The 19,433-nt window shown below is 42.9% G+C and overlaps 1 protein-coding gene across 1 annotated transcript in view; it reads right to left on the reverse strand.

Annotated features, from left to right (window-relative positions):
• Window positions 1–19,433, reverse strand: part of Herc2 (HECT and RLD domain containing E3 ubiquitin protein ligase 2) — a 152,931-nt gene that overhangs the window by 19,830 nt on the left and 113,668 nt on the right. The window contains exons 70-80 of the mRNA XM_042697406.1: window positions 17,986–18,139; window positions 13,136–13,243; window positions 11,585–11,716; window positions 10,534–10,692; window positions 10,329–10,447; window positions 9,644–9,769; window positions 8,819–8,974; window positions 8,328–8,443; window positions 7,475–7,673; window positions 3,263–3,477; window positions 368–545 (exon numbers count right to left, since the gene is read on the reverse strand). Coding sequence (XP_042553340.1) covers window positions 368–545; window positions 3,263–3,477; window positions 7,475–7,673; window positions 8,328–8,443; window positions 8,819–8,974; window positions 9,644–9,769; window positions 10,329–10,447; window positions 10,534–10,692; window positions 11,585–11,716; window positions 13,136–13,243; window positions 17,986–18,139 — 1,662 coding nt within the window. The remainder of the gene's footprint in view (window positions 1–367; window positions 546–3,262; window positions 3,478–7,474; window positions 7,674–8,327; window positions 8,444–8,818; window positions 8,975–9,643; window positions 9,770–10,328; window positions 10,448–10,533; window positions 10,693–11,584; window positions 11,717–13,135; window positions 13,244–17,985; window positions 18,140–19,433) is intronic.

The following is a 19,433-nucleotide window of genomic DNA, read 5'->3' on the forward strand; positions in this document are numbered from 1 at the left end:
CTTCCACAGCCATCTTCTTGGAACCATATATCCATGGGTACCAAGGGTCTACTGTATAAATCTCAACTACAGGAAGCATTCTGATGAGCCAATTCTACACCTCCAAGCTGTTCACGCCATCTTTTGAAAGGAAATGTATACACCGATATATTTTTTTGAAATTTCTATCACAAAGAAAATGGACTTGAAAATAAGCCAATGGTCATCGGACTTAAGATGAAAGAGAATATAGAGGATGGGGAAGGTATTTGGTATTTCAAAACGATAACGACCATGGCCAAGTGCCCCCATGCCCACTCCAGGGTTAAGGAGTGAGCAGTGTGGTCTTCGGCTTGGGCCTGGGTCTTTGAATGCGGCACCTTCTCACCAGCTTTGGCTTTAACTGGTCCTCACTGTCACTGTGGCCCAGGCGGCCGTACCGGCCTTTGCCCCATGTGTAGAGGTCTCCAGCTGCTGTGACGCATGCGCTATGGGCTCCACCAGCAGCAACGTCAACCACTTCAATTCCTCTCAGAGACTCAATGACACGAGGGCGGTCACACGGACTATAAGAAAAGACACCAAATGTAACTGAAGTACACTTTTATTTCTGAATATTTTAACACCTACTGAATACTGTGTTTTGTGTTTGCTCGCCACTTATTCAGGAGGTACCTATCAACAAACGCGTGATCAAACGCTATTAAGTCAGTACGGAACCGAGGTCAACGTTTTACAATCTCCTACCTATCTCTCTTTACATAGAAGCCCTGACTGCCAGAGTACACATTTCATACTTCCAAATCGGAGGCGGAAGGGGTGAATAAGTTTAACGGTTTTACAGGTTAAAAGAGAAATCATGTACCCACTTTGCTACAAATTAGCTGTGTTTTCTATTTCCCTCTACCCTCTAACCTAATGTACCCTGGCATAATTTTTTTCCCTTATGTTTCTTTTATTCAGGTTTAAGATTCTCAAATCTGTAGAGTTTTAAAAAATTTTTTTTTTTTTTGGGTCCAGTCGTGGGGCCTGAACTCGGCCTGGGCACTGTCCCTCAGCTCTTCAGCTCAATGCTAGCACTCTACCACTTGAGCCACAGCACCACTTCTGGCTTTTTTCTTTTGCTTATGTGGTGCTGAGGAATTGAACCCAGGGCCTCATGCATGTAAGGCAAGTGCTCTACCACTGAGCCACCTTCCCAGCCCCTAGAGTTTTAAATTTATAGTATTTTTGCTTTTGTTGTTTTCTCCTTTCCTTTCCTTTCCTCTTCCCTCCCTCCCTCTCTCCGCTCTTTTTTCTATTTTCAGCATTTGTGGTTGTTAGGTTGCTCTACTGATGAGCCATGCCCCCAACCCTTATTTTTAGGATAGGGTCTCAACTTCCCTCTCTGGTGTGTGCCTAGACTATGATCCATCTACTTTAGGCTTCTCATAGCTGTGCCGGCATCCAGCTTCCATCGGTGGAGGAGTCTTATGGACTTTTCTGCCTGGGCTGGTCCCAATCCTCCACATCTGTCTCTCATGTAGTGTGGGATGATAGCTGTATGCCACTGAGCCCACTGATAGACTGAGAAGGGGGTCTCATGAATTATTCTGACTGGGCTAGCCTCAAACCATAATCCCTCTGATTTTGGCTTTCACATATTTAGGATTTCAGGTTGGTGCCCAGCTGGTTTAGTTTTTAATCAACTTGGAATTCCAACTATTATTTCTTCAAAACTTCTCACAGCCTTCTTTTGTTGATTCCAATTGTACATATGTTAGGCCATGTGAGGTCATTCCAGGGCTCACTAGCATTCTGTTCACTTGCGTGTTCTTTCTGTGTTCCACGCTGGACAGTTTCTACTGTTGTATATTCTACTGTTGTATCTTCTCTTCAACAATGTCTGCCCCATATTCTATCCAGTTCATTCTTCATCTCTGATACGATAGTTTTCATCTTTAGCACTTTGATTTGAGCACTTGAGTATCTTCCAAGCTTAAAATGTTCATCACATTTCTTTCCATCTTCTTGAGGATATAACAAGTGGTTAAAATAATTCTTTCAGTAAAGTTTCAGCTGGCAATCCTATACCTGTGCCATTTCTGGGTCAGTTTCGTTTTTATTTAAGAGCAGAGGACTAAACTCAGGGCCTTGCACTTGCGAGGCAAATGCTCTTCCACTGAGCTAAATCCCCAACCCTGCACGAATTGGTTTTTATCCTCATCTGGGTTATATTTTCCTGCTCTTTTGCATACCTTAAATTTTCAAGTGGATACAGGTCATTGTGAAGTTTACTTTTTACAAGGGCTTGATTTATTTGTGTTCACAAAAATATTCTTTAGCTTTGGCTTCTGAACTATGTTATTTATAAACAGCCTAATCATTTCTGATTTTCAGGTGATTAGTAGGATCAAAACAACAATTATAGTATGATGAATTTTTTTCTTTACCATTGGGCACTATTTTGGTAGTCTCCTCCATGTCCTGTGATTTATGAGCTCTCTGGGAGCTCCATCTCCTCCCTAGGTAAGTTGTAGTGACTGTTCCTTCTAATCATTTGGGTGGTTGGTCACTTGGCCTAATAGACAAGTGACTGTCACATTGGTACTGCAGGACTGAGCTGCTCTCCTTGTGCAGCTCACTCCTTCTCTTGCATTCTGCAAACTCTAGATACCTTCACCTCCCGGACTTTGAGTTCTTTACACTACCCAAGTTTTCCAGGACATGCCTGGATTTCTCCTTATTGTGCAACTGCCTGACAATCGTCTGCAGATAGTTGATTGGCAAATTCATGGAACACTACTTTGCTATCCTATGGTAATGTCTTCAGGGCTCTTGACTCCTATGTATTTTTTCCTGGTGATTTTTAAGTTATTTCTAGCATAAGGAAGGCCCCTATTACTCCAGTCAGGCTGGTACTTGCCTAAAACAAACTGGTTCCTTGGTTTAAAAAGTGTTTTCACTTATGTGTGCTTCCTCCTCACTCCTGCTCTTTCCTCTTTAGTTTTAGTATCATGAGTGCTACCCAAATGTGACTTAGTAGATGATATGGGCCGGAATGACAGAAGAGGTGACGTACTTATAAATCAAAACTGCAGACTTGGATTTTAGCCCCAAATATAGAAATCATATATGTAAACCCACACCGTGACACTGAACTCATTTCTGGCAAACGAGTAATGAGTATTATTTAATGTAAGCAGACTATTGTTAACATGGCTCTACAAACCAAAGTGGCAATACAATGTCTTAACACTAAAACAAAGGAAAACAATGCTGGAGTACTGCTTTCACACACTACCTTCTGTTGCCATGTCCCAGCTTCCCATCTTCCGCTTCGCCCCACGAATAAACTTCTCCTTCGGAAGAGAGGGCAAGGCAGTGCTTTCCTCCCGAGTTCACAGCCACTTTCTTAATGAACACGTGCTGAATGGATTCCAGCAGCGTTGGGGTGGATACCGACTCGGTCCCTCCAATCCCTAGTCTGCCACCAGCACCATAGCCCGTGGCATACAACTGCGATGAGAAAAAGGAATAGTGACATCAGATTCTCACCCGAATACTCCTGCCCTTAATAAAACAACTGAGTACTCTAGACTTTTTATTGTATTTTGACCATAGAGAAATCAAAGAATTAAAAAAAAATCACAGGAAAGTTAAAGATTTCACATACTATTGTTTGCATGAGTGGCTTCCAAATGCCCATGTAAAAGGCTTGGCCCCCAAGATGGCATGTTGGGAGGTGATGGAACTTTGGGAAGGGAGGGGTAATTGGGCAGTGACCTCTGGGTTATTGCTGGCATGTCTCTTTGAAAACAACTGAAGGGCCCTCGTTCCCTCTCTCACTTCTTGGCTTATGTGGTGTGAAGTTTGTTTTACCACATTATGGTCACGTGGCACCTCCACAAGAGGCCCCAAGTAAACTGTGTACTGTATGTAATTGTGGATGAGGAACCATAGGACTAGGATTTAAATAAGACTTTCTCCTTATGAGTTAATTATCTCAGGTATTTCTTTATATTGATCAGAAGGCAACACACACACAATCAAAGCTCTAAAAAATAAGAGCATGCAATTATTATAAATCCCATATTCACTAACTCTATATTAAAACTAAAGTTTTATCCCTAGAAGTATTCCTTTTTGTCTAGAATACCACCACAATTAATACTGAGATGAACAGACAAGCAAAAACGATTCAGTTACCAATTTTACATAAAAGCTGACAATATGACTTAAACACGCCACAGGAAAACTATACACATATTTAAATCTTTTAGCTAGGGAGCAAGAAGTAGTACAAAGTACTAATCTTTTCATTCTAAGTGTATAATTGTTTCGGGACACAAAACATGGTTGTCATTAATTTGAAGAAAACAAAGATCAGAAATCATTTCCAAACACACAGCAAATATCCCTCTTGTAGAATTGAAATGCTATGTTAAACACTTTTGCAATGTGCTCATGCAATGACACCACAGTACGGAAGAGGCAAGGGTTAAAACAGGAAATGAAACAACTCAGGTAGATGTATAGGCCCTAAGGAGGCTTCTCCTGGGAAGGTTTTGCACATGCTGTGGAGACTGGAGACTAGAGGCTCAGAGGAGGTTAGGAAGGAGAGGCTACATAGGGCTCCTCCCTCAATCTGCTTAAAAAGAGAACAAAAAGAAAGTGTCTTTCTTAGTACTGAAGGAGGGGAAGAATATCACCTGGGATTTCTTAACCACAAAAATCAACCTTTTTTTTTTTTTTTTGTGGGTTGTGGGGCTTGAACTCTGGTTCTGGGTGTGGTCCTTCAGCTCTTCAGCTCAAGGCACGCATTCCACCACTTAAACCACAATGCCACTTCCACTTTTCTGGTGGTTTATTGGAGATCCTGCCTGGGCTGGCTTTGAACGGTGATTCTCAGATCTCATCCTCCTCAGTAGCTAGGATTATAGGTGTGAGCCACAGGCGAAATCAACCTTTTAAGTTGGATTTTATTCTATATTTATGTTAGCAATAGATTGAAATCCTCAGGTGCAAAGTAATTTTATGATGGCTGAGGTTAGTAATGTTCAAGTTTATAAATTCTCAATGGACGAGACTTCAAATTAGGCCTCAAAGTTTCTATATAGATTTCTATATAAGTGCTATGGAAAATGATTAGCTCATTTCTTTACAATTATATACATAATTTGTTTTTCATGGGGCTTGAACTCTGGGCCTGGGCGCTGTCCCTCAGCTCTTCAGCTCAAGGCTAACGCCCTACCATTTGAGCCACAGTGCCACTTCTGGCTTTTTCTATTTATGTGGTGCTGAGGAATGGAACCCAGGGCCTCATGCATGCAAGGCAAGCACTCTACCACTGAGCCACCTTCTCAACCCTACAATTTTATATTATATAGAGGGAAAGATGACATTGTGAGAACAGGATGTTCAGATACTTAAAAATTACTGAAATTCTAAACTGATGTATCAAACAGTAGATTGATTCTATCAGTGAAAGAGAAATTGGAGAGTTGGAAGCTGAAGAAATGATCTAGCTATGGCAGAGAAACACAAGAAGACAAAACATGAAAGCAGGGTTCAGAAACAGAAAGACAGCATTTCAGATGCTATTTTCCAGAGAATATGGGAGAAACAGTATGTAGAAAAAAATTAGGCTGAAAAATTTTCAGAATTCTTTAAAAGACCAATAGCTCTCACTTCTTTGAAGGCTTTAATTCCTGGCAAACATAAATAAACAAAAAGTAAAGAAATAACAAAAAGAGGTGGCTCAAATGAAGAGAATCTAATGAAGAGATATCCAAATAAATCATAATAAAACTAAACCACCTAAGGAAGATCTCATAAGCAGCCATAAGGCCACCTTAATCTGACTGTTGATATTTACTGACGCATTAGTGACAATGAAAATCAAAAGGCAGAACAATAAAGTACAAACAGAAATATAATTATTAACTGGATTGCCCTCCCTCCCCCTGTACTGGGTTTTGATCTCAGGGACTTGTGCCACTTTCATCCTCTTACCTCTGCCTTCTGAGTAGCTGAGATTATAGTGTAAGTCATCAATTTAGATTGCTTTTGATAGGGTGCCATTAATTATTTGTCTGGGCTGACCTGGAACCACAATCTCTCAATTTCTACTTTGCCAGTAGATTATAGGCATGAGATTATAGGCATGCATCATCATGCCTAGCCCTGACAATTACGGTCTTATGCTAAATTGGGCTTATCACGGTCCTTTTTATGTTTTTGTGGTGCCAGGCCTCCAAGGCAACTGCTTATTACCAGGTTTTGTAAGTGAACACATCCACACCTGCTCTTTACAATGTTAGGACCTCTTTCATAGTTGCACAAAGCCCAAACCACTTTTGTGTCTTTTACAGAAAATGTCTGCCAAATCTAACCTTAGTAAAAGGTAAAAATAATTTTAAATACACCCCCCCACACAAGACAAATCACAGAACTATCCAGGAAAAGAATATCACCTCAGAAACTGGATGACAAATCTGGATTGTTTTAAATTAAAGAGATAGCTACTGCAGTACCAAACAGATGAAGCTCATGTAAGACAGAGCACTGCATGAAAAGTATGTCCTCATGAACATGCAACTCCCCAAATCCCTGGGCCAACTGCAAACCATGATAGATAAGTCATCCTGATCAAGAAGTCTTTACCAGAGAAAACAAGCTTGCTTAATATGAGAAAACCCATGAGTGGAATGCGCTATATTAACTCACTAAGGGAGAAAGCATCTGTTAAGAAATATTATAAAAAACAAATGTCAGACATCAATTCCTGAGCAGAAATAAAAAAGAACTTTCTTAATCAGACAGAGGTATGTGGTTAAGTCTTAGTAAGTGCTTCCTCCATGGTCTGACAAGGTCATTTCCAGGACCACGATTCCTGCCTGCTAATTCTGCTCCAATTCCACTGAGCGGGCCCAGCTCCCTCTCCACCACCCCATGTACAGATTATGGCTCTCTACAAAGATGAAATGTTTTTAAAAACCTTGAGCTATATTGTAAGAAGATCACTACACACAATATCAATATGAAAATAATTATTTTTATACATCAGCAGCAGCATTTAATTTTCGGAAGATGGCATTTAAACAGCAAATGAGAAAGAAATACACCTAATGCGGATTAGAGGCAGGGCTCAGTTGGTAGAGTGCCAGCCAATGAGCCAAAGTGTCAGGTACCCAGTTCAAATCACAGTCACGGACAAAAAAGAAAAAGAAAGGAATATATCTAATAGATGACAGTCAAATAAAAATTTTAAGACATTTGCATATAAGGGTAATTTCAAATAAAACTTAAGAGTTATAGTATATATCTAAAGTTTATAGAGAAATCTTAGAACTGTAATTGTTTCCAGCGATACTGTAAGTATGATTAATCTTGAAACAGTGCTTAAGCACACATCCTTACATGTACAAGAATTTAACAACACAACACACCTAGCCATAACCGTATCAGTCTTAGTGACAGCATGACACACACAAAGTGCACCTTACCACCTTACCTTGCCATCGGCTGTCACAGCAAAAAGTGTCTGCTCTCCTCCGATTAACTGCACAGGTCTGAGGGTGGCCAGGGCTTCGCATGGAGTGGGAACTTTAACTTTTGCACCCTCGATGCCCCCAAGCTGGCCCCTGTGATTATGCCCCCATCCATAAATGGTTCCACTGCCACCAGCAGAAAGAGTCCAATCATCTGGTCTCCTACAACACACAGCAGAAAAATATGTGACATTAGAAAGAATTTCATGTGGAGACAGCTGAAGGAACTTACACCTGTAATCCTAGCCATTTGGGAGGTGGAGATTGGGAAGATGAAGGTTCTAGGATAGCCCAGACAAAAAGTGTGAGACTCTGCTTCAACCATAAAAGATGGTTATGGTGGCATGTATCCTGTCATGCAAGCTACCTTGGAAAGGGTAAATTAGGAGGTCATAGTTCAGGCTGACACAAACAATCCCAAGATCCTTATTTGAAAAGTTAGCTAAAAGAAAAAGATCGGGGCATGTGACTTAAGCCAGACAGCAACTGCCCAGCAAACATGAAGCTATGAATTCCAATCACAGTACCCTCCCCTTCCTTTCTTCCCTTTGCTTTTTTTTTTATTTTTGTGGCAGTCCTTGAACTCAGGGCCTGAGTGCTGTTCTAAGGTTTTGTGCTCAAGGCAGCGCTCTACCACTTGAGCCACAGCTCCACTTCTGGCTTTTTGACTGTTAATTGGAGATAAAAGTCTCATGGACCTTCCTGCCCAGCTGGCTTTGAACAGCAACCCTCAGATCTTAGCCTCCTGAGTAGCTATGATTACAGGTGTGTGCCACCAGTGCCTGGCGATTATTGCTTATTTCTGATGTTACCAACCTGTTCATCCACTGCACAAGTTGTTCATCTTGCTCTCTCTTAAAAATGTCATGGCTCTCATGAAGAACATCCATGTTTTCACTGTCTGCCATTAATTCACGAATTTTCTTAGCCACCTAGACAATGAGATTATCAATTGAACACTTGTCAAAAAATAAAAACATGAAATTCTACAGTAAGAAGGCCAGAGGAATCCCTGCATGGAAAATATCAGTATTAGCAACATGATTTTTATATTTAGTAAATGAAATCAAGTCTAGATGCTAAGAAATTGTCTGGAAGGCATCACTTTATCTTTACTAAAACAGAACTCGTGCAAATTCAGTGTGAGATTACTCACATTCACCTCTGTGCTTCTCTTCCTTGCTGGTATTTCTTAGCAAGAGAAAAATTTCTATGTCTCATTATATTGGTATGTCTTTTACACGACAGCTAAAGTCTGTAAGATCTTTGCAATACCAAAATCAAATGCAAAATAGAACATGGAATACCTCATCAAGAAACAGACGGGGCAATGGTGATCTTTTGTCCAGAGCCACAGCAACACGGGATGCCATGCAGTATCGTCGGAACCATGCCCACTTGTGTGTCTCGGCGCAGCAAGGAAGAGTGTCTAGCTCCAGGTCACACGCAAGGGCTACCAGTACCTTCAGCCACCAAAATTAAACACAAAACGAAATGAAACACAAGGATGCTTAGGAATGCAGCTGCCATTCCACTGTCCCCCACTGTGTGCTGAGTGATGGTGAAGGTGCTACCACTGGGTTTCTGAAGATCCTTGCTTGGGAGCTCATTACTGCCCTAAAAGTTTCTAGTGATGTACCTAATACACAGGACCTCAGACTCAGATCAAACAAGCCCTCCAATACCCATGCCCTGCCTCAACAAACAGAAAGACCCATGTACCTCAAAGCATGCTAAGATTTATATAATGACTCCAGGTAGAAAAGTTTCATGCATCCAGCCATTTCTTGAGATTTTTTTTTTTTTTCTTCCTTCACATTCACCTTCAGCAATACCTAATGACTGCTCTCAAAGAGGCTGGGAGTGTGGCTTAGTGGTAGAGTGCTTGCCTAGCATTCATGAAACCATGGGTTCCATTCCTCAGTACCACATAAACAGAAAAAGCTGGAAGGGATGCTGTGGTTCCAGTGGTAGAGTGCTAACCTTGAGTAAAAAAAGCTCAGGGCCTGAGTACAAGCCCCAGGACTGGCAAACAAAGAGTCCTAGAACCCAGCACCTGGTCCATGACAGCATTCAGTGGCTCTTCTAGTCAACCTGCTCTTACTGTCACTTTAAAATAAGTCAAACGTTACCTTGAAGAATGGGCTGTGCAACAGTTGTTTGCCACCTCTCACAATAGGATCTTCGTATTCAAACTGCCTCTGCAAAGCTTCCGGAAGGCCTTTCACCAAAGCAGCAAGAGCACTGCCTGTAAAACTCTTAAAAACAGTGAACAAGATTGCAGGAATATGAGATACAGTGGAGCCAAGTTTGTTTCATTCCTGTGCATCAAAAGCTTCATTATGCTGCACCCCCTAAAAACTGCTCACTGACATTATCAAGTCAGAGAAAGGCTAAAAGAATGTGTACACTTCAGGAAAAGGTGGGATAAGGGGAATGGGTAAACCTTAGAAACATCTTGCTTTCTGTATACCCATTCCTACAAACTGTTCCTCTCTGGTGTACAGATCCTGACCATCTCTGCAAATGGGCAGCAGCAACAGGAATTGTTGTGAGTGCAACACAATAAAGGGCATGTGCCCAGTCAGACTTGCTTTGAAGACCAATACATTTCTATATTCATAAGGGTCCATACACAGACTGCCCAGTCTAGCCTGAACTTCGTATATGTAGCAACACAAGGAAAAGTCCGGAAGGGACCAAGGCCCCCTTATGCCCAGGTACAATTTTCTAACTCTTCTCAACCGTAATTAAAGCAACATTTTATTCCTACAGTGTCGCACTTCTAGAAACCAACTACACTACAACCCTGCATACCAAGGCTCTCGTTTCCCCGTCATTTTCGCCCAGCAGCCTGTTTATGTTAATCGACTGTCCAAATTCTGTGGTGAGCAGCCTCCTCAGTCTCTGAAGAGCCCACATCCTGTGGCTGGCGGCTGAAACAAGCAGAAGGGCACTGTCAGCAGTCTGACCACATTCTTCCAGCCCACCCGACAGACGTGACCGCGAAGGCACTCCTTACCCAAGGCACTCAGCTGCGCGCATGCGGCCAGGGAGGCTGCGAGGCGAGGGACAATGCTTCGGTTGGAAGTAAGGTTGAGTCGGAAGTCCAGGAGACACGTCACCAAGTCCATGGATGGGCAGGAGAGGACACAGCGATCGGAGAGGAGGTCCTTAGGGCCTGGGAAAGGGCATGGTCAGTCAGTGTTCCTATCTGAAGGGAAAAAACCACTCCCTGGAGAAACACCGACATGTTTAATAAATCTGCTTGGAGTGCAGCAATGCGAGGGGTGCCACACGAGCCACTATCTTTACACTGATTTGTGTGTGTGCGCCAGTCCTGGGGCTTGGACTCAGGGCCTGAGCACTATCCCTGTGCTTCTTTTGCTCAGGGCTACAATTCTACCACTTGTGCAGCAGTGTCACTTTTGGCTTTTTCTGAGTAGTTTGAGATAAGGGTCTCATGTCCTTTCCTGCCCTGGCTGGCTTCGAATCGAGATCCTCAGCTCTCAGCCTACTGAGTAGTTAGGATTACAGCATCTGGCTACACTGACATTTTGTTGTTGTTGTTGTTGTTGGTCCTGGGGCTTGAACTCTGGGCCTGGGCATTGTCCCTCAGCTTTTCAGCTCAAAGCTAGCGTTCTACCACTTGAGCCCACAGCGCTACTTCTTGTTTTCTGGTGGTTAATTGGAGAGAAGAGTCTCACAGACTTTCTTACCCAAGCTAGCTTTGAACTGTGATCCTCAGATCTCAGTCTCCTGAGTAGCTAGGATTACAGGCGTGAGCCATGGGCACCGGCTTACACTGACATTTTAACTGCGAATCAGAAGCTCTAGGAACTACAAACACAACAAACGGGATTGCACTCTGGGTGAAGTAAGTGTTGGTTTCCAACAGCTAGATGGGACAAGGGGCTGCTGTAGCCTGACCCTTGCCCTAGAAGGGCCTGTGGCAATGCTTGCTCCTGGCACAGGTTAGGCAGTCCTTAAGTTATCTAACGAAAAGTGTGCATGGTTCCGGCTGCCTAGTGTAACCGGTCTTTGCAGCTCAATGGCTGCAGCTTCTTCCTTACCTGCGGCTGGCATGATGGGGTAGACTGTGAAGCGCCAGCCCCAGCCGTTCACAGACCCATCGCTGATGAACTTCCACTTTAGCTCATCTCCAGGGATGCGCAGCTCACTGGACCAGTCTGACCATTCTCGGCCTGGAGGAGAAAAAGCATAGCCTGGGCGTTAGCTCATTCCATCCTCCAACCAACCCCAAAAGACTCCTTAGAGAAAAGCAGGCAAAGTCACCGAGACCACAGCTCAGAGAAAATAAGCAGGTTCTTCCAACTCAAGTTCTGTCAAGCTCAAGCCCACAAGGACACTATGCTTAGTGAGTGTGAATCCATCTATCCTTCTGCAGATGCTCCTTCAACAACCAAACCAAGTACTGGGGAAACTGAGGGTTGGTGGACATTGCCTTGACAGAGGCCAGTCCCAAAGTGGAATGATTACACATATAAGGAAGGACGCAGCGAGAGAGGCCAGAAGGGCCAGCAGCAAGCTCCCAGGAAGGGCTCCGGGGGCTTTTTGGGGACTTTAGGTGATCAAGTGATGGGAGAAAAAGCCCACATTCTCACAAGGCCTACATGTGTAGTTCAGCATGTCCAGGAAGAGGCTGTTGTGCAGGGAGAAGCAGAGCAGCCTAGATAGAGCGGCGGGACTGTGCTGCCACCGTGGAGCACTGTATATAAGAGCATCTCAGAATAGCCAGAGACCCTTTGTCCTACAGGAGCTGTGGCAGCAGCATAGCAATGGCTGGTTGGGCCTTGCATTGGAAGCAAAGAGACCTAGCACATCTAACAACAACACAGGCTGACAGATGCTGGTCACCATGCCTGAAAAACCCATCTTCACAGTGAATGTACCATATAAGCCAAAGCTTTACACCAACAACTTCAGGTATGCCTGGTGAGTAGAGTTCTACTGGGACACAGCCACATACACTCACCGCCATACAGTGTGTGTAAGAGGTTAGGGTAGAGACCACATGCACCCCACAACATCCCAGATGTTTACCACCTGGTCTTTTATATGGAAAATTTGCCACCCCCTGCTTGAGATGAAAAATTCATTAAAAAAAAAAAAAGCCTAAAAGTCTATATCCAGGCACACTCCTACACCAACAGTTCTGACATGTCCAGAGCATTTGGCATCTCTAAGATGGGGTCATTAGCGCCCCCACTTGACCACATGGAGCGCATCAGCAGGGCTGAAACAGGACTGCACATGGTACCTCCTGTCTACCCCATTCTCTGCCTGCCAGCCAGCTGACTACTCTATGAGCCAAGTTTTTAGCTGAAACCCTACAACCAAACAAACAGGCAAGAAAACAAACAAAAAAACCTTTGGAGGCTGGGCGTCTCCCAACAAGGACCAGCTCTCAGGCCACACACACACACACACACACAGATAATGTCATAAAGTACTGGGAAGAGGAAAATAAAACCCACTGCATTTCACTGCTAAATAGGTCACAGCTCCTTCCTTAGAGCATGCGCAGAATGAAGCAGCAGCATTCTGTGCTACCAATATTAATGGTTCCATCTGAGAGGCAGCGCTCAACCTCCTTTCCTCACCTGACCGCACAGACACGATCCTATTGACACCGTCCATGACCGTGAGAGGATCGTGGCGCCTCTCTGTGGAGCACTGCCTGTCAAACTCCACCCTGAGGCCTTCTGCACCTGGAGGACAAGCAAGCAGAAAACAGAGTGACCATTCCCAGGAAGCAAGCGAAAGTCACAGTGTGCTGGGTAGAAACAGTGAGATGAAAGCTATGTTTAGGAAGTAATAAAGAACTGGCTTCTAAATCATGAAACTAAGCCTGACCCCCATCAGAAGAGTAGGACTATGGGCTGAAGGGTCAGGAAACACTTCACATGGCCAGTTTATTTCACGATGCACTTCAGTTTGCATTCTGCAACTCCACTAGTGTGGAGCTAGTGTATGCCATTTGTGAAACACGAGGACCTAAGTTGGGTGGCTATGGCTCATGCTGTCATCCTAGTTACTCGGGAGGCTGAGATCTGAGGATCAAGGTTCTAAGCTAGCCAAGGCAGGAAAGTCTGTGAGACTCTTATCTCTAATTAACCACCAAAAAGCTGGAAGTAGAGCTGTGGCTCAGGTGGTAGAGTACTAGCCTTAAGCTAAAGCTGGAATTTAAGCCCCAAGACAGGCACAACCTCTTCCTCCCCCCCCCCCCCCCCAAAGAAAGTAGGGACGATAGGTACTGTAGCTCAAATCTTGAGCCTTCCTCAAAATCCTGTGTTATGGTCTCTAGGATGACACCATTGAGAGATGGTCTAAACTTTTTTTTTTTTTTTTTTGGGTCCAGTCGTGGGGCCTAAACTCTGGGCCTGGGCGCTGTCCCTCAGCTCTTCAGCTCAAGGCTAGCGCTCTACCACTTGAGCCACAGCGCCACTTCCAGCTTTTTTCTTTTTGCTTATGTGGTGCTGAGGAATCAAACCCAGGGCCTCAGGCATGCAAGGCAAGCGCTCTACCACTGAGCCACCTTCCCAGCGAGAGATGGTCTAAACTTTTAAGAGGCAGATGGGTCCTTGTGGTAGATGTTATTAGCTAAAGGGGAACTGGGGCTGTTCCTGAAAGTGATTGTGTGACTCCAGCTCCTTCCCCCGTGTCTTTGCTTTCTGAGCTACATAATTTTGCTCGCCATACACTACCACCCTATGTGCTAAAGCCAAGGGGCCAATCAGTCTTGCACTGGAATCTCTAATGCTGTAGGCAAAAGGAAGCTCTCTTTACAAATTGGTAATCTCAAGTCTTTTGTTTTAATGACAGAAAGCTAAGACAAATGGTTTTTTGGAACCTCTGATTTGTAGTCATGTTAAATGGAAGTCAAGGGTCATCTAGAGACCCAGGGTATTAGATTGATGTATGGAATAGGAGCTATCATGTGCGACGGAGCACTTAACTTTGAGCTTCTCTAGGTGGTTGGAACTGAACTGAATTGTGGGATACTTGGTATCCACAGATACATAGAGAATTGCTGCTTGTCAGGAAAAGCCACATATTTGGGGTCAGAAATATTCTGAATAGACGAGTAAGTGTTTTCCTTCAGGCTCAAATATCTTTAAGGACTAGCCATAAGGTAATGCCAGGCAGGAGGCATGGGAGGGAGGGAAGAAGGAGGGCTGACTTCATGCAAGGGTTCAGATCCCATTTTAAGGTTGAAAGAATGCACTAATGAGGTGGATGCAGAGGTCAGGCTGTGTCTGTGTAGGGGGCTTTGTCTTTTATTTTTCTGGGAAGGGAGGGGAATAGAAACAAGACAGAACACAGTGCTGGTATAATAAACCACATAATACCACGACAGGCTGGCCTAGATGGCCTGTGTTGGTCAGAAATTACTGAATTTTGAGTATATTTTGAAAGGTGGGGGAAGGGACAGAGCTTGCTGGCTGAGTAGATAGGAAGTGAGAGAAATAGAAAAGGGGAGGAGGGATATCAATTTTTGTCGTAAGTGACTGATGGGTAAAAATGCCTTTTTTAAAAAAATTTCTATCATGAAAGAATAACAACTTAATTTTTTAAAAAAAATAATGTTTTCTGAACTCTACCTCATTTTAAAAGTTGTGAACTTTTAGAAAATTAATCACCGGGAAAAATAAAGAAGATAAAGATATTAAAGTTAAATGAGATGCCAAATTATTTAAGTAGCAAATAGTACCAAGCAAAACAAAATGAAAACAGGACCAGAGTACTAAGTAATAAAAGCAGGCCAAGTATATCAAAACATAATCAAACTGCCGTCTATCATCTCAAAACAAGTGGAAAGAAAGGAGAAAAATGATATGAGATAGAAAAACCCAACATAATAACATGAGAGGAAACATGAAAACTCAGGAAATAATTACAATTCCAAAATTCCAAAATGAAGACTTAACCACAAAAATCGGAGAATCCAATATGCACAACAGACAAAAGGAAAGATTTTTTAAGAAGAAAAACAACATCTGAGAGAAGAAGTAGCCAACCTTAAAGCTAAAAGGGATCCACCACAAATAATCACCAAGTTTCACTAAGAATGAGAACTAAGCAAGGTAACCAAACAATATAAACTATAATTCACAAAAATGTCCTGAAGAAAAGATATGGAGTCAAATTAAAGCCTGATCTGAGCACTTCAAATAACCAACATGAAAATACATTCTAACATTACTGGGAGAAAAAAAAAGCACACTACTTGTAAGGGGAAAGAAATTAATTACCATTATCATATTTTCACAGAGGAAGAATGCATGATTCAAAGATTTAGTACCCAGAAAAGCAACCTTTCAGATTGAAAAGACACAGACCCTCATGGAAAAGCCTGACCTCGAGGAGAGAGGAATCTAGTAGGTGTGTTCAGATACCACAGTGACTGAAGAGGCAGACTAAAGGGTGAGGAGGAGAAATAAACATAGCAAAACATAAACTGCATGAGAAGCAAAAGAAAGCATAGACTGGAACAGCCATTCTGCTCTGGTAAATATGGTTTAATTAGGGAAACAAGTTTGAAATTTATTGAAGATATCACGTAACATTTGTTTTAATATTTTCGGTGGTAGTATTGAGTTGGCAGTAATTAAATTGCACCCCAAGTCTGCTGCTTGCACAATATTGCCTAAAGCAAATGAACAACTATGAGATACTTTATCATCTCTTGTCTTGGACCTAAGATCTGATATGGAAGAAAAGATAAGATTTAACAGAGCAGATGAAGTAGTCTGGGATTAAATCCATATATACGTCTCCACTCAAACATTCAAGATAAAAATTATCAAAATGATCTCTGGGAATAGAGAAAGTTTTTTTTCTTCTTTGTTGCTATTTCTGTTTTCTTTTCCTTTTGTCTTATTTGTTCATTTGTCTGTCTTTGGGAGCATAAGGGGAGGCACAGAAGTGGAGGGACAAAGGGTGAACAAATGCAGCCGTGATACTCACTAGACACTGTTGAAAATGAACTCTACAACTTATGGGTGGGGATGGGAGGGAAAAACTGAGAGAGGCTGAGGGAAGGGGTGACGCTGTTGAAAAAGACACAAACTCTATCCAACTTATGTAACTGTAACCCCTCTTTACCTTTACAATAACCAAAAACCCCATAAAAATTGAACTGAACACTTTCAAAGTGTTGGCGGGAAATGGACTCGTAATTCTGAAAACTGGTAAAGACAGGAAAGATCCAACTTTTCTCTTGCCTTTCTTATGCAGACTTTTCATAGTCAACTGAAAGAGGAGAGGAAATATATCTTTATAAAATACTCTCACTAATAATTAAAGAGGTTAATGGTCTTAGTGCTGAGCAATAGAAACTGCTGACTTCACAGAGAAAGACATGCAGGCATTAGGTGCTTTCTGAGGCTCATCACCACCAACTTGCCAAAGGGTTGAGTTAAGATCTTTGAATTGGGGGCCAATCCTCAGAAATGCAGGGCTGTGAAGCATGCTGAACTGTAGCAGGAGGAGTATGCTGGTCCGAGTGCCTTTACAGGTGAATTGTTGAAAATAGAAAAGAAAGCTGGCACTGCAGGCACCCACCTACAATCCTAGCTACTCAGGAGTCGGAGATTTGAAGATTGAGACTGGAAACCAGCAAAGACAGAGAAGTTCCTGAGACTCTTTTATCTCCAATCAAGGCAACAAAAAAAGCTAGAAATGCAGGTATGTCTCAAGTAGTACAGCACCACCAGCCTTGAGGGAAAAAGCCAAGTGAGAGTGGGAGGCCATCTCTCTCTCTTTCTCTCTCTCTGACACACACACACACACACACACACACACACACACACACACACACTAAGAAGAAAGACGATGAACATTACATTTAGGCAACGATCCTGTTCAAATGGCTTAACACTGGAATAGCATCTTTTCAGAACACTGGTATACTTCTGGGAGTTGGCACAACATCCTTTAACTCTGATCTTGGTTAGAAGGCTATCTACCTGACGATCAATTCTGTAATCCTAATTACTTATAAGGCAACGATCAGGGGATAATGGTTTGAGACCAGCCTGGGCAGAAAAGTTCGTGAGACTCCTTCTCAATCAAGGGCTGGACATGGTGGCTCACACCCGTCATCCCAAGTGCACAATGGCTGGGAACAGTGGTGCACATCACTGTCATTCCAGCAACAAAAGGGACTACAAATAGGAAGATCACAGTCCATGCTGGCCAGTGCATAGAGCAAAACCTTCTCCTGAAAATAACCAACATATAAAGGAACTTGCAGAGTAGATCTAATGGTGTAACTGCTTAGCAAGCGTAGTAAGGTTCTAAGGTTTAAAACTGGTACAATCAAAACAAAACAAGGTGGGAAAGAAGTCTGAAACAATTCTGCCACTTTTTTTTTTCCTATAAAACAGAGATTGTTGTTCCATACGGAACTAAATCCTTCTACAATCAGTATAAGGATTGGACCATGTACCTGGTATCTTCACGGTGCCACTGGTGGAGGTGTCATCGGTGTAGGGGTGGCTGCTCTCCACTACAACGGGCTGTGAGGAAAGCCGGCCACTCTGTGAGTCTGTGGCTACGTCTTCCAATTCAGTGACGCAGAGCTCCAACAACATGTCTGCCACCTGGGGAGCAAACAGGAAGTGACAAGGCTGATGGGCGCCAGCCCTGTTCCTGCTCATTTTGCTCTGGATCAGGGGCAGGATGGAGTTTGGAGAAACTGAGTTGAAATTAGGGCTTGGTTTCTTTACCCATAACAACCAAGACAGAACCAGACTTGGAGAGGAACTGTAAGACTAGAGATAATACATATAAAAGCCATACATGACACATTTAATAAGATGCCAAATGATAAAATGATACATTTGTGGTGACAATGATGGTGTTTTGTTTTTTGTTTGTTTGTTTTTGGGTCTGGTCGTGGGGCCTGAACTCTGGGCCTGGGCATTGTCCCTCAGCTCTTCAGCTCAAGGCTAATGCTCTACCACTTGAGCCAAAGCGCCACTTCCGGCTTTCTCTTTTTGTTTATGTGATGCAGAGGAATCGAACCCAGGGCCTCATGCATGCAAGGCAAGCACTCTACTACTGAGCCACCTTCCCATCCCCAATGATCGTGTTGTTATACCAAGACAAGGTTACTTTCTAGTGAGGGAAGTCTACCTCAGGAACAAAAGTATCAAGAAAAGGAACAGGAAGTTGATACGAATTTTGGTAAGAAAGGTGGTAAGAATGACCAACAGCTGTGAAAGCACCTACTGTGTTTTTGAGACTGCACAACTCTACTTAAAAGGACTTTATTACCGTTTTGCATGGGTAGACCATTTTGAGACCCACAGACACCCATAGGAAGTACTTCAACACTACAGATGCTGTCCCAAGCCCCTGGCACAGTCAGTGCTTAAAAATAAAAGCATGGCTGCCTATAAGTACGAGTACTCAAGCAAGCCCAGAGATATCAGGATTGACCAAGCCTGTCTCTAACATATATTCATAACCAGATATTCGTATATAAATATTGTGCTATTAGAGCATGAGGAGTTACTTCAATGGAACAACAACAATAACAAAAAGGTCTGAAAATAGCCAGGTGCCAATTGCTCAGACCTGTAATTTTAGCTACTCTGAGGATGGTGGTTCAAAGCTAGCCTGGGTAGGAAAATCCATGAGATTCAATAACTGGCAAAAAGCCAGAAGTGGAGCAGTGTTTCAAGTGCTAGAATGCCAGTTTAGTGTTCAAACCCCAGTCCCAGCACACAGGTACACACGCAAGTTTAGGCCCAAATGCAATAGGAATTTAGAGTATGATAAAAGTAGTTTTCATGTCATTGGGGGGAAATATGAGTTATTCCATATACAATGTTAGGCAACTCATTTGCCATCTAGGAAAAATTAAATCTGAATCATTATTTTAAAAAACCA

The sequence above is a fragment of the Dipodomys spectabilis genome, unplaced genomic scaffold (assembly GCF_019054845.1).
Source record: "Dipodomys spectabilis isolate Male_0828 unplaced genomic scaffold, ASM1905484v1 ptg000219l, whole genome shotgun sequence".
Taxonomy (NCBI): Eukaryota; Metazoa; Chordata; class Mammalia; order Rodentia; family Heteromyidae; genus Dipodomys; species Dipodomys spectabilis.